The sequence below is a fragment of the Triplophysa dalaica genome, chromosome 3 (assembly GCF_015846415.1).
Source record: "Triplophysa dalaica isolate WHDGS20190420 chromosome 3, ASM1584641v1, whole genome shotgun sequence".
In the NCBI taxonomy this organism is placed as follows: Eukaryota; Metazoa; Chordata; class Actinopteri; order Cypriniformes; family Nemacheilidae; genus Triplophysa; species Triplophysa dalaica.
Window position 1 is genome coordinate 2,134,561 of NC_079544.1, and position 18,301 is coordinate 2,152,861.

Sequence of the window (18,301 nt, forward strand, 5' to 3'; positions counted from 1 at the left end):
ATGGGTTTTACCTTAGTGTTTTTATAATTGCAAACTAAAATACTTTTTGCTAATCATCCTCCTCATTAGATTGTTTCAAATACACCCAGTTGAAATACAAAATACTTTAAACTTTGAACAGTATTTTGTATTTAAATGCATTTAATCTTAGCATTTTTTTGGAATTTATTTGTACAGCCTAGTTAATTAAAAAAACAGCAGTGTAATAAAGAGGTTGATTGGCAAAATGTATTTTGAAAATGCAAAAATACAAAGACATTTTTAGAACGTTAAGTTCTAGTTCTGTAGTTATTTTGGTGAAAGTAACTCAAAAGTAATACTGGAGTCATGCAACATATTTCAATTCTGAGACAGTAATATTGTAAGGTAAGAGATTACTTTTAAATAACAGAAACAAGTAATCCGTAATGTATTACAGTTTGGAAGTAACTAGCACAACACTGCTCATATCACACCCAAAGAGTGCACTTATTTCTCTTCTTTATGTATTTCATAGCAGTTCTTACCATAGTCATTCAATAAAAACATATTACACAAAACAAACTTTACATTTACATGGTTTTCTCTGTGTTTATTTAAAAATACATGTTTGACCACTCATAACAGATAAACAGACTTTCTCCAGAATGTGAGCACATGTTGAAGGTTTGGGAACCATGATGGCTTTGAATGAACGGTACGTGGGTGTGACGTCTGAGGCTAAATGGGCGATCTTCTTACATTGAAGCTGTGTTTGGGCTCTCTCTATGGTGAATTCTCTTGTGGACAGTAAGTGCACTATTCTGTTTGTAACTCTTTTCACACTGAAGACACGGGTATGGACGCTCTCCAGTGTGAATTCTCATGTGAGTACTTAGCGCACCACACTGATTAAAACTCTTTCCACACTGAACACACGTGTATGGACGCTCTCCTGTGTGAATTCTCATGTGAGTACTTAGCCCACCACTCTGTTTAAAACTCTTTCCACACTGAACACACTTGTATGGGCGCTCTCCAGTGTGAATTTTCATGTGTCTTTTAAGCATTCTACTCTGTTTAAAACTCTTTTCACACTCAGGACATATATGTGGACGCTCTCCAGTGTGAATTGTCATGTGGTTATTTAGCGCATCACACTGTCTAAAACTCTGGCCACACTGAACACACGTGTATGGGCGCTCTCCAGTGTGAATGATCATGTGTCTTTTAAGCATTCTACTCAGTCCAAAACTCTTTCCACACTCAGGGCATTTATATGGGCGCTCTCCAGAGTGAATTGTCATGTGGGTATTAAGCGCAATATTCTGTCTAAAACTCTTTCCACACTGAACACACGTGTATGGGCGCTCTCCTGAGTGAATGATCATGTGTCTTTTAAGCATTCTACTCAGTCCGAAACTCTTTCCACACTCAGGACATTTATGTGGGCGCTCTCCAGTGTGAATTTTCATGTGGGTGTTAAGCGCACCCGTCTGTCTAAAACTCTGGCCACACTCAGGACATTTATACGGCCGCTCTCCAGTGTGAATTGTCATGTGTTCATTAAGCGCACCACTTTGTTTAAAACTCTGGCCACACTGAACACACGTGTATGGGCGACCTCCAGTGTGAATGATCATGTGTCTTTTAAGCATTGTAATCAGTCCGAAACTCTTTCCACACTCAGTACATTTATGTGGCCGGTCTCCAGAGTGAATTGTCATGTGGTTATTTAGCGCATCACAATGTCTAAAACTCTGTCCACACAGAACACATGTGTATGGGCGCTCTCCAGTGTGAATGATCATGTGTCTTTTAAGCATTCTACTCAGTCCGAAACTCTTTCCACACTCAGGACATTTATGTGGACGCTCTCTAGAGTGAATTGTCATGTGGTCATTTAGAGCATCACACTGTCTAAAACTCTTTCCACACTGAACACACTTGTATGGGCGCTCTCCTGAGTGAATTGTCATGTGTCTTTTAAGAATTTTACTCTGTCTAAAACTCTTTCCACACTCAGGACATTTATGTGGGCGCTCTCCAGTGTGAATTGTCATGTGGGTGTTAAGCGCACCTGTTTGTCTAAAACTCTGGCCACACTGGGAACATTTATACGGCCGCTCTCCAGTGTGAAGGGTCATGTGTCCATTAAGCGCACCACTTTGTTTAAAACTCTTTCCACACTGAGGACACGGGTATGGCCTTTCTCCGGTGTGAATTATCATGTGGGTATTAAGTGTACCCTTTCGTTTAAAACTCTTTCCACACTGAAGACATGAGAACGGGCGCTCTTCAATGTGAGTTCTTATGTGCTTTGCAAGTCTGTCTTTGTATGCAAACTGTTTTCCACACTGAGGGCAGGTGAACATCTCTTCTCCAGTGTGGACTCTTATGTGCAGCTCAAAGTCTCTTTTTGAAGCAAAGCCCTCTTCACAATGAGGGCAAGTGAAAGATTCTCTTGTTTTCATGCTTTGCCTTGTTTTTGAAGAAGTATTTTGCATCTTCGAGCAATCAGAAGATATTTCTTCCAGTTTGAAATGATGAGGTTTCTGATACTGATGTGTCTCCTCCAGTCCATTCAGTTCATCACTTTCATCTTTCAGTTCCATCATACCTTAAGTAGAACGAGAAAAAACACAAATGTGTTTGAGATGTTTCATGTTCTAAAATTATTGATCCCAATTCTGATTCTTCTTATCGATATCGATTCTTATCGATTCCACAGTTGAAGTAAAACATTTAGATATCAACCTGTATGGTCATTTTGCCTACTAAATAACATTTGCTTTGAGGCAGTGGAATGGGATCGGATGGGTGTAGATTTTTCCAAAAAGTGCATCCATCGATCAAAGAACAGCTCGACACGGCTCTGTGGTCTTAACAAAGGTCTTCTGAAGAGTAATATCCATATTGACAGTGCTATTAACGTTGATGTCTAGTTTCTGATATCGCTCGACTGCACGTGAACCAAAGACTTGTTTTTCAGCCAAATTATTGTGATGAAATCTCCTGCCAAAGAAGATGCTACCTTATTGGCTGAAAACGAAAAATGCTGCATTCATCACTGGAACTTACCTCTGGTTCGCGCGTATTTGGGAGCTAGACATCAACTTTAATAGCGCTGTCAATATGGATATTTCTCTAAAACAAACCCATCGATTCGCTTCAAGACCTTTGTTAAGACCACAGAGCCGTGTCGAGCAGTTCTTTGATCAATGGATGCACTTTTTGGAACTTCAAAAAACGTTCTACCGCTTGGAAGAAAAACAATATTTGGTTTTATAACTCTGACTGGATTATTCTTCCAGAAGAAAACCATATTCAGTTAGAATACCTTGAGGGTGAGTAAAACATTGGGAAACTTTAAATCAAGTATGAAGTACCGCTTTAAAATGTAGTAACTATAATAAAACTGGTTAATTTGTGGTTCCTGTCCTTTTTGAATGCAAATACTTAAACTACTACTTATATTAAAAATATTGTTAATTTCCAGAAGGGCTTTTATTGAGATCACACAACCCGTGTACTTTTCTGAAAATATGCACACATGAATTTATAAGAGGAATTCAAATTTGAATCTCAAGTATACGATTCCTATTCCTGTTGTTTCCGATCCAATTCCTAGCCTTTCGATTCGGTTTCCATATTGGAGTTGACTTTCAATTCCCATCCCAACAGTACATTTTTTATATTCAAAACGACATCCAATAAATCTGGAAATTTACCTTAATATTTCATCATTCATCATTATTAAAAAATCAATAATGGACACCAACCTGTCTGTTCCTTAGTATCTTCATTTTTCAGTTGGCATGGATCTGAAACACTTATGTCTTCAATCTCCTCTTTAACAATCTCCATTTTTTTACAGCCCCTTGTAGAATAATTTGTAGGAAAAGATCTGCCAAAATCAATAAAAAACATTTGTTAATGTTCACATGATCACCTTTAAGTAAATAATTCAAAAAGCGTGTAAGTATGGTTTGATTGTAGTTTGTATGCATACAACATTCTTTTTTTGAAACCCTGCAGGTATCAAAATAACAAGACTATAACCACTCCCTATTCCCTTTATAGTGCACTGTATTGGGTGTCTGCCATTTTGTGTCCGAAGTGAACTTCTGCATTCCTTACCTTCACGAGTTCACCTGAGCAGATAATGAAGATAGCAGGGGTAGTAAAAGTATGCGTGTTTGGCGTGCTGTCCGGGGAGTGGGTTCCGAGCTCGCCGGTTCCATCCGATCCCAGAACGCTCCCGTCCCCCAAGAGGGGCGAGTGCGCCGAGCTCGGAAACGGCCGAACCCAGAACTCACCCCCCCGGAGTTCAGCTATCGACAAGAGCTCAAGTAAAGGAGCCAGGGAGGTGGTGGGATGTGTTATCCTTTAGAGATGGCTTCAGGTAAGAATCTTTGTCTACTTATGTGCTGGTTCGCTTGAGCTGATAGGGTAGAGTCTATAATTTCTGATTGTTAACCAGCCGGTCTTAATTATATGCTCTGGCTTCTCCCAAATTTTATTAATCTATAGTCATCCATTAACATATTTCGTTCGCAATTTTTTACCCACAATTAGACATTTGACCGAAAATATATATCACGTGATTTATGCACAACTTGTTAATGAAGTAGGGTTATACGCTGCTGCATCCGAAAGCCAGATGACGCTCTCGTCCAGAAACTCCAAATAAGCACTGCAGAAGAAGACCATAACACGATGTAAAAATGCCTTAGGACATGCTTTTATGGTATTTTTATGATAATAAAGTATATTTATAATGATCAGGTTTGACGGGTGTTTCTTTTCTAAATGCACGTTATAAGCGACTCAAACTCGCACTGATTTTAGATCAAGCAGCATTTTCTACTGATCCCAGAGCTGTGCTTCACGGACAAGCTACGCATCAAAAAAATAATAGATATTTTGCATAGTCGCAGCCAGCTCGGTTTCAGCAGGATTTGATGTAACCGCGGTTAACCGGCACATGTCTACCCACAATGCAATCTTTGTAGGAGTGTAGGCCTACATCTGATGTACACTCGCTCACTCACTATTTTACATGGTACAACACAAGACGACATAAATGCCACGAATGTGATTCCACACTTATGTTTGTTCTTGTTGACATTTATTTTATTAGATTAAATTAATAGTCAGTGTCGTGGAAAATGTATCTTTAGTGCAGAAGTAAATCTCATAGACAAAGGATTCAGGTGCCAAAGACTTAAAACAATGCCGCGATGCTCAAAGATCTGACAATACAGAATTTGCATCAACTTTTATGCTGAAACTTTCAAGATGTGTATTCAATTCAGGTTATCTTGAATTTTAATAAGACAATCCCTTCTCTCTGACACAATTAGCCTAGTTACAATGTAGTGTTTTGTTTTGAAATATAACTACAGTAGGTCGATCTTGCTGTGTTAAAAACTGCAATAACATTACGCAGAGTCGTCCAGGAAAAGCCAATGGTTCTCTCACTTAGGATTTCTCCATATATCACACATAACAAGTGAAGTTACATATCAAAACAATAACAGCAGTGGAGTATTAACCTCCCAATATGGCAACATAGGGCGTGACGTCAGCTTCACATTCTCTATAGAGACAATTAAATGTCACAAAACGGTTTGTAAACATGTTGTATTGGGGATATTGTTTTCATTCCAGCGCGTCACCACGTCTCACAATGGCGTCACGACAAAAGCAGTGTGTAAAGGCCATAACTTCAATATTACTTTAATACACTTTTGTTAACAGCTTCGTGGTTCACTTCACAACACAAATGCTTCACTTCGTCATCACTTCTCTTCACAACGCGCTCACACGGACGTCAGGAAGCCGCCAGTTAATCTAAAGCGATTGAATTTACTTCTCTCTTAAGACCTGAAATAGCCTTTTATCATAGACTGTATTAAACAATTTATCTTATTTAAAAGAAATACAACTCCTACCTACAAGAGATAAATGTTCTTCTTCTTCTTGTTTTTTCTTAGGCAACTCGCCGTCTCTAACACAGCGTTCTTCTTCTTCTTCTTCTTTTCTTTTTATGGCGTGTAGCACCAACGTAAAGCCGCATTACCGCCACCTACTGTGTTGGATTGTGAACCAGAGTTTGGAAACAAAAAATCCTTCTTATTCTTCTAAATTCTCTTAATCAACTCTGTTCTTAAACGATATTGAAATAAACTCTCTATTCCATAAGTGTATATATTTTTAAGCTTTGGTTCATCCACTCCCCTCTTTCTTAGTTTTATTCAGTTTAGTATGTCCAAACCGTAACCTTGTTAGAACATTTTCCTCTTTAGTTCTTCTTTTAGTTGTCCTCTCTTCCTCTCTTCCTTGTTGGATTTCATAAAGTTGACGTCCTGTAGCTATTACCTGCATCACATTTATGTTTCCATTCCTTATTGGCATATTCTTTAATTACTGCTTTGCTTCATATTTACCAAATGAGATATTAATGATCTCCTCCATTTCCAAAGCCTTTTTCGCTCATCCATCAATCTTTTAATTTCCCTTAATCCCCCTATGAGCTTGAATCCACATTAATATTATCATAATATTCATATTCTTTAATCTATACAGATTTTCATACATCTCACTTACTATCGTGTCCACTCGGAGATGTGAATGATTGCAACGATTTTAATGCAGAAACATGAATCTGAACAATGTATAATCTTTTTGATTTGAGTCTCCTCTATCCACTGTAGTGCTGTTGTTATTGCCATCATCTCTTCTGTAAAAACTGATAAATGATCTGATGTTCTGCTATTAACAAAAATATTTAAAGATTGAATACATGAAGCAAAACCTGGTCTCCCTGTATTAGGCCCAGTTAAATGTTCGGCCCTGTCCCAAATGGTGCACTCCAGTCTTGTGGACCTCCTCCACACTTGGTGACGTCATGAAGTGCAGACCTATAGGGCTCTAGGGTTGCACTGTGTACCGGTGCTACGGTAGCATCGCAATGCTAAACCTTCAAATACCCGAGATTCCTCTTTATTTATGAAACGGTAGTAGTACCGTAGGTAATGTTGCACATGCATTAATATTCAATTGTTCACTTATAACTGCCTTGAGCGGTGTTCATCTCCTAAATTAATGCGTGTTTTGAATAACTCGGGCGAGATTCAAATCAGCATTATTAATGAGTTGGTTAAATGATTCACTAATTCAGTAGAAAACAAACGCCATGCTGGCCGTCTTGGTTCCGCATTTGAAGTAATTCTAATATTTCCCTTTATAAAGACTGTTGTATCAATGAAATTTGTCCCACGTTTGAATTAGTTCCCACGTGAAAAATGATCTAGTGTACTATAGTATTCACTACAGTTAACTACTAAAACTCATAGACACTTGTGTGTACTTAAATATTTTGAGTTATTATTTAAGTATACTACATTATATGCAACAATTTATCCAATTACTACATTTCATACAACAAAATATTCTAGTGCAAATTATAAAAATAATTACAAAATGTTAAAATTGATCCGTGTTTTTGTATAGGTTTGAATAACGGACATTGATACTTCAGCTGGGATAGTATTGTAAGACGTGTTTATGGTACCGTGACAAGCAGTGTTGGGTAAGTTACCCTGAAAAAGTAATTAATTACTAGTTACTCATTACATATTTAATAGTGTAATTAGATTACTGTCCAAATTACTCTGTCCAAAAAGTATTTAGTTACTCATTACTAATTACTTTCTATATCCTACATCGACCTTGATTAGTTAAGTGATTCAAGGATAGACATGATACGGCTTATTTAATTCATTCAAATAAATAATATTATTAACTGACCAAAGTATTACAAATGTGAGCACAGATTTTAAAGTAAGACTTTGAATTTTGATGTCAATTACACTATTGCACAAGCATATATTTCACAAAGTATTTAGTTTGAGTACATCAAAAGTAACTGTAATTAAATAACAGAAAACATATGAGTAATCCCTTACTTTACTTTTTCAATGTAAAAGTAATTAAAATACAGTAACTAATTACTTAGTAACTAGTTACACCCAATACTGGTGACAAGCCTACTAGGCATGAGTCCACAAGGGCACGATGAAGTGCATTCTGGACAGACTCGATGTCATCCCACCGGAAAGAGCAAGCGGTTCTTTCAAATCACTTTCGCGGCAGTAATTTCCAGCTGAACGCCCACCAAGTTGCGCCGCTATTAGAGGAATCAAAAAAAATATACCTACCGAACAGCCAATCAGAAAATAGCATTGCTGTATCTGGATAAGATTTAAATATTCCAGAGTATGTTAACTAGCCAAGCTAGCCGGTTGAATCCCTGCTAATTTTAGCAGCTATTCTGACACTTGTTTAGTATTAGTTCTGATTCAGAAGGAAAGAAAAAACTAAAATATTCCAAATTATCATGGAATATTAATTTGCCTCTTCTGACATCTGGGAAATACACAAATGCAATTATTAAAACTATGCATTGTCTGGATAAAATATAATGAAATAGCCTCGGCAAAACCCCTGTTCTGAAGGCCTCAAAACCTGCTACCAACACCTACAATAAACAACACTAACCATCTCACACTTACACACACAAAAACCTGCCCTAAGAAATACTGAATGAAATAAATATTTTTTTATTTACAAATTTATGTATCACATTTTCAGATCAATCTGTTTGTCAAGTACTTTTTACACATGAAATAACCGAAACAACAGAATGCAATTACACAATATGGGTCAATTGTGTAAAGATTTTTAGATACATTTACATTTAGGCATTTGGCAGACGCTTTTTTCGAAACAACCTTGCGTTGTTAACGCAATGCTCTTGCAACTGAGCTACAGGAAAGCTACAATACATATCAATGCCAATAATTCAAACCACTGAGAAAGTGGCATATAGGTATTTCAAACTGCCGCAGCCTTAATGTCATGTGTGAATGAATGAATAAAAGGAATGAAATAAAATCTTTATTATATACATTTATGACATTGTTTTTAAATAGTGAATAGTTAAGAAAGTAGTGCAAATAGAATTAGAAGTGTCATTAAAATTTTTAAAATATTGCACACAAATATTGACAAAAAGTAATAAACAACAATTTAAAGTCTTCACCACATGCTTAAAAGAAGAAATTAATAAAATGTACATGTACTCAATTCTACTCCAGCTGTAGAAATGAAGACGACGACAAGGGGGTGAAAGAGTTATTTTCAGTGCTGTCTAATTGGCTTTGGCTGGCGCATAATAATGTGTGGGTGAAGGTGCTATAGCTGGCATAGGAGTTCTCCCCAAAAGTTTTTTGGGGTCTCTTCCCTCCACAGCCGCTGCTCGTATTTCCTCTGCACTGACAAGCAAAGACGCTCCATCTCCTCAAAGATCTCAAAGATCTCAAAGTGAACATGCCGCCCCCAAACAAAGCACACAAAAAACAGCAAGATTCCTTGTCAAATATGTTGATATAACTGCACATTTGAGTGATGTTAAACTGCAATAGTCATTGGTTTTGTATCCATACAAGAGAAGTATATGACTACCAACGGTTTTCAGTGTTTTGCAGAAGAAAGTAAGGTTAGGTGGACTTGATTTTCTTAGTTGAGTAAACTAAGACATGTAGGCTATTCAGATTCAATTGAAAGTTGGATTAATTTAACATTGTGTGTGTCTTGAAATACATGTGACTTCACAGAGAAAACTGAGTAAACTTAAACGTTTGTCCTGCAGTTTGTTGCGTTTAATATCATAGATTTTTTTATCTGTATTTTTTTACAGTGTGGTAGCTGTTGAACAAATTTAGATTTTTATTTAGGTCGACTATAATGTGATAAATGTCGCGTCGACTAGTCGATGATGTCATTAATAAATAAAATAAGAGCTCGGAAATGTTTTGCAACAAGATTTGATGGGTGTGGGCAGTAAAACACTTGTGTGTGCCGCAAAATAGCCTCTAAATATTTAGTATCTAAAACCAAATAAACTGTTGTTCATCTATTGCACAATGACAACAAAAATAAAACTATTTTAAAGGGGCGCTATCTCAGAAAATGCACTTTTAAATGTTTATCTACCAGAAATTAAGTCGCCAGCGTGTGTGCAGAAACACCCTGTAATTATACAAATCCATCTATTCTTCTTTTTGAAATCTCTTTTATATTTAACAAATATAGCATGAATAGTTTAATATATTCAAGGCAGTTATTAAAATGATCTCAGTATGGTGAATGAATCTAAATCATCAGAGAGTCATTGACTGACAGTCACTGTTGAGTCTCTTACATATGAAGATCTCTCAGTGCATGATGGGTAATCTTGACTCAGTAGACTCTTGACGATCTTTAGCTCTTTCTTCATCAGAGAGACGAGTGCTCAAATTATTGTTCAAACACACAGGTTTTTGTCATCGTATGTTCATCTTTGTCATTTTTTAAAAACATTTTGTCAACCTCTGCACAAATGTTGTAGGGACAAAAAAAATTGTATTGTCTTGGATTTTCTTAAATAAATAGCAATGGCTAGTCACAGTGCCAGAAAACACACTTTGCAGTTCACTTCAGTGTTAACAGTAAAATGGTTCAAATAAAAGTCGCTCCAAGCGGGACTCGAATTTTAATCATGTGAGGAGGCAAGCATGATAAGCAGGCGGACTAACAACATGACCACAGGTGATAACAGAATTACAGGAACATCTTTTGACTCTCGGAATGAAGTTTACCTGATCAGATCACACTAGCTAGTTTCCATTAAACGTGCATATTTAACGCATGAAGTTGATAATCGCGTCATGATGTAAGAAGCTGTTCATGTCTGTTTTTTTTGCGCTCTCACCTGGCGCCCCTTCGGTCATTTTGCGCCCTAGGCAACCACCTATGTCGCCTATGCCACGGACCGGCCCAGAGTTCTTCCACATGTCTGCTGTAGTGTGACTTCTCTCCAGGAACCTGGCTCAGTGAAACTCTTCACAATATGAATATTTATGAAGTTTTTTCTCCAGTATGGATCATGTGATGCTGCTTAACTGGCTCTAATACTCATCACACTTATGCACTTATTGCTCTTCATTATGGATTTCATAGAAATTCTTACCATAGTCATTCAATAAAAACATATTACACAAAACAAACTTTACATTTACATGGTTTTCTCTGTGTTTATTTAAAAATACATGTTTGACCACTCATAACAGATAAACAGACTTTCTCCAGAATGTGAGCACATATTGAAGGTTTGAGAACCATGATGGCTTTGAATGAACGGTACGTGGGTGTGACGTCTGAGGCTAAATGGGCGATCTTCTTACACTGAACATGTGTTTGGGCTCTCTCTATAGTGAATTCTCTTGTGGACAGTAAGTGCACTATTCTGTCTGAAACTCTTTCCACACTGAACACACGGGTATGGGCGCTCTCCAGAATGAATTATCATGTGAGTATTGAGCGCACCAGACTGTTTAAAACTCTTTCCACACTGAACACACGTGTATGGGCGCTCTCCTGTGTGAATGTTCATGTGGCTTTTAAACATTCTACTATGTCTAAAACTCTTTCCACACTCAGGGCATTTATATGGGAGCTCTCCTGTGTGAATTGTCATGTGGGTTATAAGCGCATCACTTTTTCTAAAACTCTTTCCACACTGAAGACACGTGTATGGGCGCTCTCCAGAGTGAGTTGTCATGTGTTTATTTAGTGCACCACTCTGTCTAAAACTCTGGCCACACTGAACACACTTGTATGGCCGCTTTCCAGTGTGAATGTTCATGTGGATGGTAAGAGGACCCCTCTGTTTAAAACTCTTTCCACACTCAGGACATTTATGTGGACGCTCTCCAGTGTGAATTGTCATGTGGGTATTAAGTGCTCCACTTTGTTTAAAACTCTGTCCACACTGAGGACATTTATACGGCCGCTCTCCAGTGTGAATTCTCATGTGTTCATTAAGCGCACCACTTTGTTTAAAACTCTGTCCACACTGAGGACACGGGTATGGCCGCTCTCCGGTGTGAATTATCATGTGGGTTTTAAGCGCACCCTTACGTTTAAAACTCTTTCCACACTGAAGACATGAGAACGGGCGCTCTTCAATGTGAGTTCTTATGTGCTTTGCAAGTCGGTCTTTGTATGCAAACTGTTTTCCACACTGAGGGCAGGTGAAAATGTTTCCTCCAGTGTGGACTCTTATGTGCAGATCAAAGTCTCTTTTTGAAGCAAAGCCCTCTTCACAATGAGGGCAAGTGAAAGATTCTCTTGTTTTCGTGCTTTGCCTTGTTTTTGAAGAAGTACTTTTCATCTCCGAGCAATCAGAAGATATTTCTTCCAGTTTGAAATGATGAGGTTTCTGATACTGTTGTGTCTCCTCCAGTCCATTCAGTTCATCACTTTCATCTTTCAGTTCCATCATACCTTAAGTAAAATGAGAAAAAACACAAATGTGTTTGAGATGTTTCATGTTCTACAAAGGTCTTTTTCTGTCATTGTCTGATCATTAAATTATAAATACAATGTAGATAAATATCAGTTCTGGTATTACTAGATCTCAGTGCTAAATTTGATACTGTAGATCACACTATACTCCTGCATATGCTATAAAACTGGGTAGGGCTTTCTGGGTTGGTACTTAAATGGTTTGGGTCTTACCTTAAAGGGAGAGGTTACTATGTGAACATAGGCAACCAAAAATCTGACTGGACACCCATGACTTGTGGTGTTCCACAGGGCTCAATTCTTGCACCGCTCCTCTTCAATTTGTATATGCTCTCACTTGGCCAAGTAATGAAAAAGTACCAAATTGCCTACCACAGCTATAAAGATTATACTCAGATCTACCTATCCCTCTCACCCAATGAGTACAGGCCTATTGACTCTCTTTGCCAGTGTATTGATGAAATTAACAGCTGGATGTGTCAAAACTTCCTTCAGTTAAATAAAAACAAAACTCAAGTCATTGTTTTTGGTAACAAGGATGAAACTAACAAGGTAAACACAAACCTTGACTTAAGAGGTCTAAAGACACAAAGCAAGGTAAAAAATCTTGGTGTCATTTTAGATTCTGACTTTAGTTTCAGCAGTCACGTCAAATCAATAAGAAAATCAGCGTATTACCATCTCAGAAACATAGCCAGAATCAGATGTTTTTTATCAAGCCAAAATTTAGAGAAACTAGTCCATGCTTTCATCACCAGCAGGGTGGATTACTGTAATGGACTCCTTACAGGTCTTCAAAAAAAGACCATCAGACAGCTGCAGCTCATACAGAACGCGGCTGCCAGGATTCTGACCAGAACCTAAAAATCTGAGCATATCACTCCAATCCTCAGGTCCTTACACTGGTTAACAGTAACTTTCAGAATCAACTTCAAAGTATTATTAGTTGTCTATAAATCACTCAATGGTCTTGGACCTAAATACATCTCAGATATGCTCATTGAATATAAACCAATCAGATTTCTCAGATCATCAGGATCAAGTCAGTTAGAGATAACAAGGGTTCACTCAAAACAGGGCGAGTCAGCGTTTAGCCATTACGCCCCGTAGCTGAAATCTGCTTCCAGAAGACATCAGACATTCACCAACAGCAGCTACTTTAAATCCAGATTAAAAACACACTTGTTTAGCTGTGCATTCACAACCTGAGCACTGTGCTGCTTTACATCAGCTGCACTTCTATTTCTAATTTATTTTATTTTGCTCTTATTCTTTTTATATATACACTCACATTTTTAATCAATTTTATTGCTGTTTTATTGTTTCTTAAAATCTAAAGTATTTGTGATCTTAAATCATTTGCATTTTAAAGAAACATTTATTTATTTCTGTCAATCATTTTATGTAAAGCACTTTGAATTGCCCTTGTGTATGAAATGTGCTATATAAATAAACTTGCCTTGCCTATACAGTCCTAGGGTTGGGAACCTTTTGAACTTTATTAATCTATTTTCTGTTATCCTCGACTGCACATGAACCAGAGGATTGTTTTTCCGGCAAATTACTGTGACGAAAGTTCCCGCCAAAAACGAAAAATTACGTCTTCATCACCGGAACTTACGCTGTCAATATCTACATTTACATTTATGCATTTAGCAGATGCTTTATCCAAAGCGACTTACATTGCATTATCCTAAATATTTATACATAGGTATGTGCAATCCCCTGGGATCGAAACCAACAACCTTGTCTTGTAAACGCAATGCTCTCACCCCTGAGCTACAGGAAAGCAATATGGATATTTCTCTTAAACAAACACATCGATTCGCTTCAGAAGACGTTTGTTAAGACCACGGAGCCGTGTCGAGCGGTTCTTTGATCAATGGATGCCTTTTGGAGCTTCAAAAAATCAACACCCGTTCACATCCATTCTAACGTTCGGAAGCAAATCAATACTTGGTTTTATAACTCTGACTGGATTATATTTCCAGAAGAAAACCATATTCAGTTAGGATACCTTGAGGGTGAGTAAAACATGGGGAAACTTTGATTCAAGGGTGAAGTACAGCTTTAAACTGTAGTAACTATAATAAAACTGGTTAATTTGTCGTTCCTGTGCTTTTAATGCAAATACTTAAACTACTTCCTATAGTAAAAATATTGTTAATTTCCAGAAGGGTTTTTATTGAGATATCAGCAGATCACACAACGGGTGTACTTTTCTGAAAATATGCACATATGAATTTATAAGAGGAATTAAAATTCGATATTCCCTTTGTTTCCGATCCAATTCCTAGTCTTTCAATTCGGTTTCCAAATTGGAATTAATTTTCGATTCCCAACCCAACAGTACACTTTTCTATTCAAAACGACATCCAATAAATCTGGAAATTTACCTTAATGTTTCATCATTAATCGTTAATAAAAATTAATAATGGACACCAACCTGTTTGTTCCTTAGTATCTTCATTTTTCAGTTGGCATGGATCTGAAACACTTATGTCTTCAATCTCCTCTTTATCAATCTCCATTTTTTTTACAGCAAGTCCACACATAAGTTGCTTTTGCACCTTGTGTTAGTCCTACTTTTGGATCAAGAGCCCCTTGTAGAATAATTCGTAGGAAAAGATCTGCCAAAATCAATAAAAAACATTTGTTAATGTTCACATGATCACCTTTAAGTAAATAATTCAAAATTTCTGTACGCAAAAATACCCTGCTTGGGCGATATATTGTGCGATTCTTATGCTCTCAGTTTCTCAATGACTTATGGTTAAATGCCGCCTCATCCGAAACCTAGAGGGCGCTCTTGCGCAGAAATTCCAAATATGGGAAACAGAAGAAGAACAATTAATTGCAGGAAATGCCAGTGGTCATATTTTATCGCGGTATTTCAAACCTTTTCAGATATTTTCATGATAATTAAGTATATTTATAGTTATGATGTTTGACGAGTGTTGCATTTTCAAATGCACGTTATAAACGACTCGAGTGATTTGAGATTGAGCAGTACCTCCTACTGATCAAAGAGCCGTAGTTCACAGAAGAGCTGTGCATAAATATCAAATCGGTTTCAGAATCTATTTAAACATGTATAATTACCATGAACCGCGATATATATCGCCCAGCACTACCTGCAGGTATCAATATAACAAGACTATAGCTGTGTCTGAAACCACTCCCTATCCCCTTTATTGTGCACTATATTGGGTGTCCGCCATTTTGTGTACATTTTTGAGTGTAGGCCTACATCTGATGTACACTTGCTCACTCACTAACTATTTCTCATGGTACAACACCAGAAGACTCGATGCCACGCATGTGATTCCACACTTATGTTTGTTCTTTAAAAGTATGAGCAGATTAAATGAATAGTCAGTGTCGTGGAAATTAATCTTTAGTGCAGAAGGAAATCTCGTAGACAAAGGATTCAGGTGACAAAGAATTAAAACAAGCCAACATGCCGAGATGCTCAAAGATCTGACAATACAGAACTTTGTATCAATTTTTATGCTAAAACTGTCAAGATGCGTATTCAATTCAGGATATCTGTATTTTGTTATTACACAATTAGCCTAGTTACAATGTAGTGTTTTGTTTTGAAATATAACTACAGTAGGTCGATCTTGCTGTGTTAAAAACTGCAATAACATTACGCAGAGTCGTCCAGGAAAAGCCCATGGTTCTCTCACTTAGGATTTCTCCATATATCACACATAACAAGTAAAGTTACATATCAAAACAATAACAGCAGTGGAGTATTAACCTCCCAATATGGCAACATAGGGCGTGACGTCAGCTTCACATTCTCTATAGAGACAATTAAATGTCACCTGTAAACATGTAAAAACATTGTGGGGATGATCAAGAAACAAACTATTTAAACATTATAATAATGTTTCTCTAACTTTCTTATTACCAAGCAAGAACGTTAATACAGGGTCTAAAAATCTCGACATTTATAACGTTGTGGGTTATTGGGGATATTAACAGGCAGCCGCCAGTTAATCTAAAGCGATTGAATTTATTTCTCTCTTAAAACCTGAAATAGCCTTTTATCATAGACTGTATAAAACAATTTATCTTATTTAAAAGAAATACAACTCCTACCAACCAGAGCCATTGGATCTGCTACCAACAACAGTTGAATGTTCTTCTTCATTTTCCGTTTAATCGCGGGAAGCATCAACGTAAAGGCGCATTATCGCCACCTACTGTGTTGGAGTAAGAACCAGAGTTTGAAAGGCAAATAACATGTTCATCAAACTCTTTTAATCCTCTCTTCCTCTCTTCCTTGTTGGATTTCATAAAGTTGACGTCCTGTATTACCTGTATCCCATTTATGTTGCCATCCCTTATTGGCATATTCTTTCATCACTGCCTTTGCTTCATATTTACCAAATGAGATATTAATGATCTCCTCCCTTTCCAAAGCCTTTTTTGCTCATCCATCAATCTTTTAATTTCCCTTAATCCCCCTATGAGCTTGAATCCACATTAATATTATCATAATATTCATATTCTTTAATCTATACAGATTTTCATACATCTCATTTACTATATCTTGTCTACTCTGAGATATGAATGATTCGAACGATTTAAATGCAGAACATGGATCTGAACAAAGTATGTCCATTTTAATGTGAAATTAGCACTTTACAAATACAAATAGCACTTTATTGTATCTTAGTGTTACCAACGTGTCCTCCATGCCCAAGTCAACTGATGGTCTTCATGTCCACAGAATCACAGCTCAAATCAAGACAACATTTGTGAGGTAAAGTCATGTTACCCAATGGGAGATCAGCTTGACTGTATTGGTCAAGGATTACCCGTTTGCCACAGCATGATGCCTTCAGCGAAGCAGCTGGTGCTATTGATGGGTGCCACATTCGCATAAAACCACAAAGTACAAACAAAAAAGACCTTTTTAATAACAAAACAGTTTTTTCAATCCAAATGCAGGTGACATACATGACACAAGGGAGAGTGCCACAAAGATTTAACCGTCATCATAATAAAGCAACAAAAGTTTACATAATGGTTAAACCTTTATTGCAGTATTGTAATGTGACCTTTAAGTAGTTTTTTGCTGTACTTTTTGTTTATGTGAAATACAAGTCATTGAACACTTATAAAACGATTGAATCACTACTTGTGTTTGTCATTCCATAGACTTTTTGTCTTCTAAACTGATAATTGTCTTATAGTTTGAATATGCACAAGGCACGCTTTACTGGGATAACTTCAGCATGTTCCAAGTCGTCATCTGATTGGTTGAATTTCACAGGATTTCAGGGAGATGTGTGTGTCGCGTTCTTTAACGCACCGCCTGGAAATAACACGAAGCCGGCTGATCTAAGAAGTAAGCTGCCGTGTTAAACGCTTTATTCTTCGAAGTATGCGAGGATCACGGCACAAACGAATAATCATTTTGTTTCTGTTAACTTTGTCACGTCTGTGAACGTACACCAGTCTGTTACTGCAGGGACATTTCCACGCATCTAAACATGACTCGGCACAAAACGAAACGTGAATGGCTGCTTAACCTGTCAGTCATATGGCCTCTTGGGGGGGGGTCTTTTGTCCAAAGAAAGCTGTGATATGTTCCTGGGCACTTATTCATGAGAAATCTTAGTGCAAAGAGTTGCGTCTGGTGACAAAATTTTAAGAAAAATCTTAGAAATGTGGGCATTTCCCCATAAAATTACAGAAAAGAACCTAGTTAAGTGTCCCAATGGCAACTTTACTAGTTTAACGACAGAACGTCCTTGGTCAGCTTCTGCAGCTTAGGTTTGCCGGTTAAGCTACTCAAGAGATCAGTATTCACAAAACATTTTATCTTACCACTAAGAGCTCTTATAAACAGCCGTAAAAGTTTAGTTAAGAGTCTCATCTTAAAACCCACTCACAACGCTGCACAGAGCAA

General features: G+C 37.3%; 1 protein-coding gene across 1 annotated transcript; it reads right to left on the reverse strand.

Annotated features, from left to right (window-relative positions):
- Positions 1-458: 458 nt before the first annotated feature.
- LOC130415767 (zinc finger protein 11-like) lies at positions 459-16,475 on the reverse strand. Its single transcript, XM_056741701.1, has 7 exons — positions 15,088-16,475; positions 14,819-15,002; positions 11,250-12,351; positions 10,778-10,890; positions 5,920-6,004; positions 3,741-3,865; positions 459-2,578 (listed from the first exon to the last, which is right to left on the reverse strand). The coding sequence occupies exons 2-7, from the start codon at positions 14,925-14,927 to the stop codon at positions 717-719; spliced, it is 3,396 nt and encodes a 1,131-aa protein (XP_056597679.1). The 5' UTR covers positions 14,928-15,002; positions 15,088-16,475; the 3' UTR covers positions 459-716.
- Positions 16,476-18,301: the final 1,826 nt, after the last annotated feature.

Coding starts and splice junctions, on each gene's coding strand:
- LOC130415767 (XM_056741701.1), bottom strand. CDS start 14,927: ATGTGTGGACTTGCTGTAAAAAAAATGGAGATTGATAAAGAGGAGATT. Junction 10,891..11,249: donor AGCCCAAACACATGTTCAGT/GTAAGAAGATCG, acceptor TCACTGAGCCAG/GTTCCTGGAGAGAAGTCACA. Junction 3,866..5,919: donor AAGAAGAACATTTATCTCTT/GTAGGTAGGAGT, acceptor TGATTTTGGCAG/ATCTTTTCCTACAAATTATT.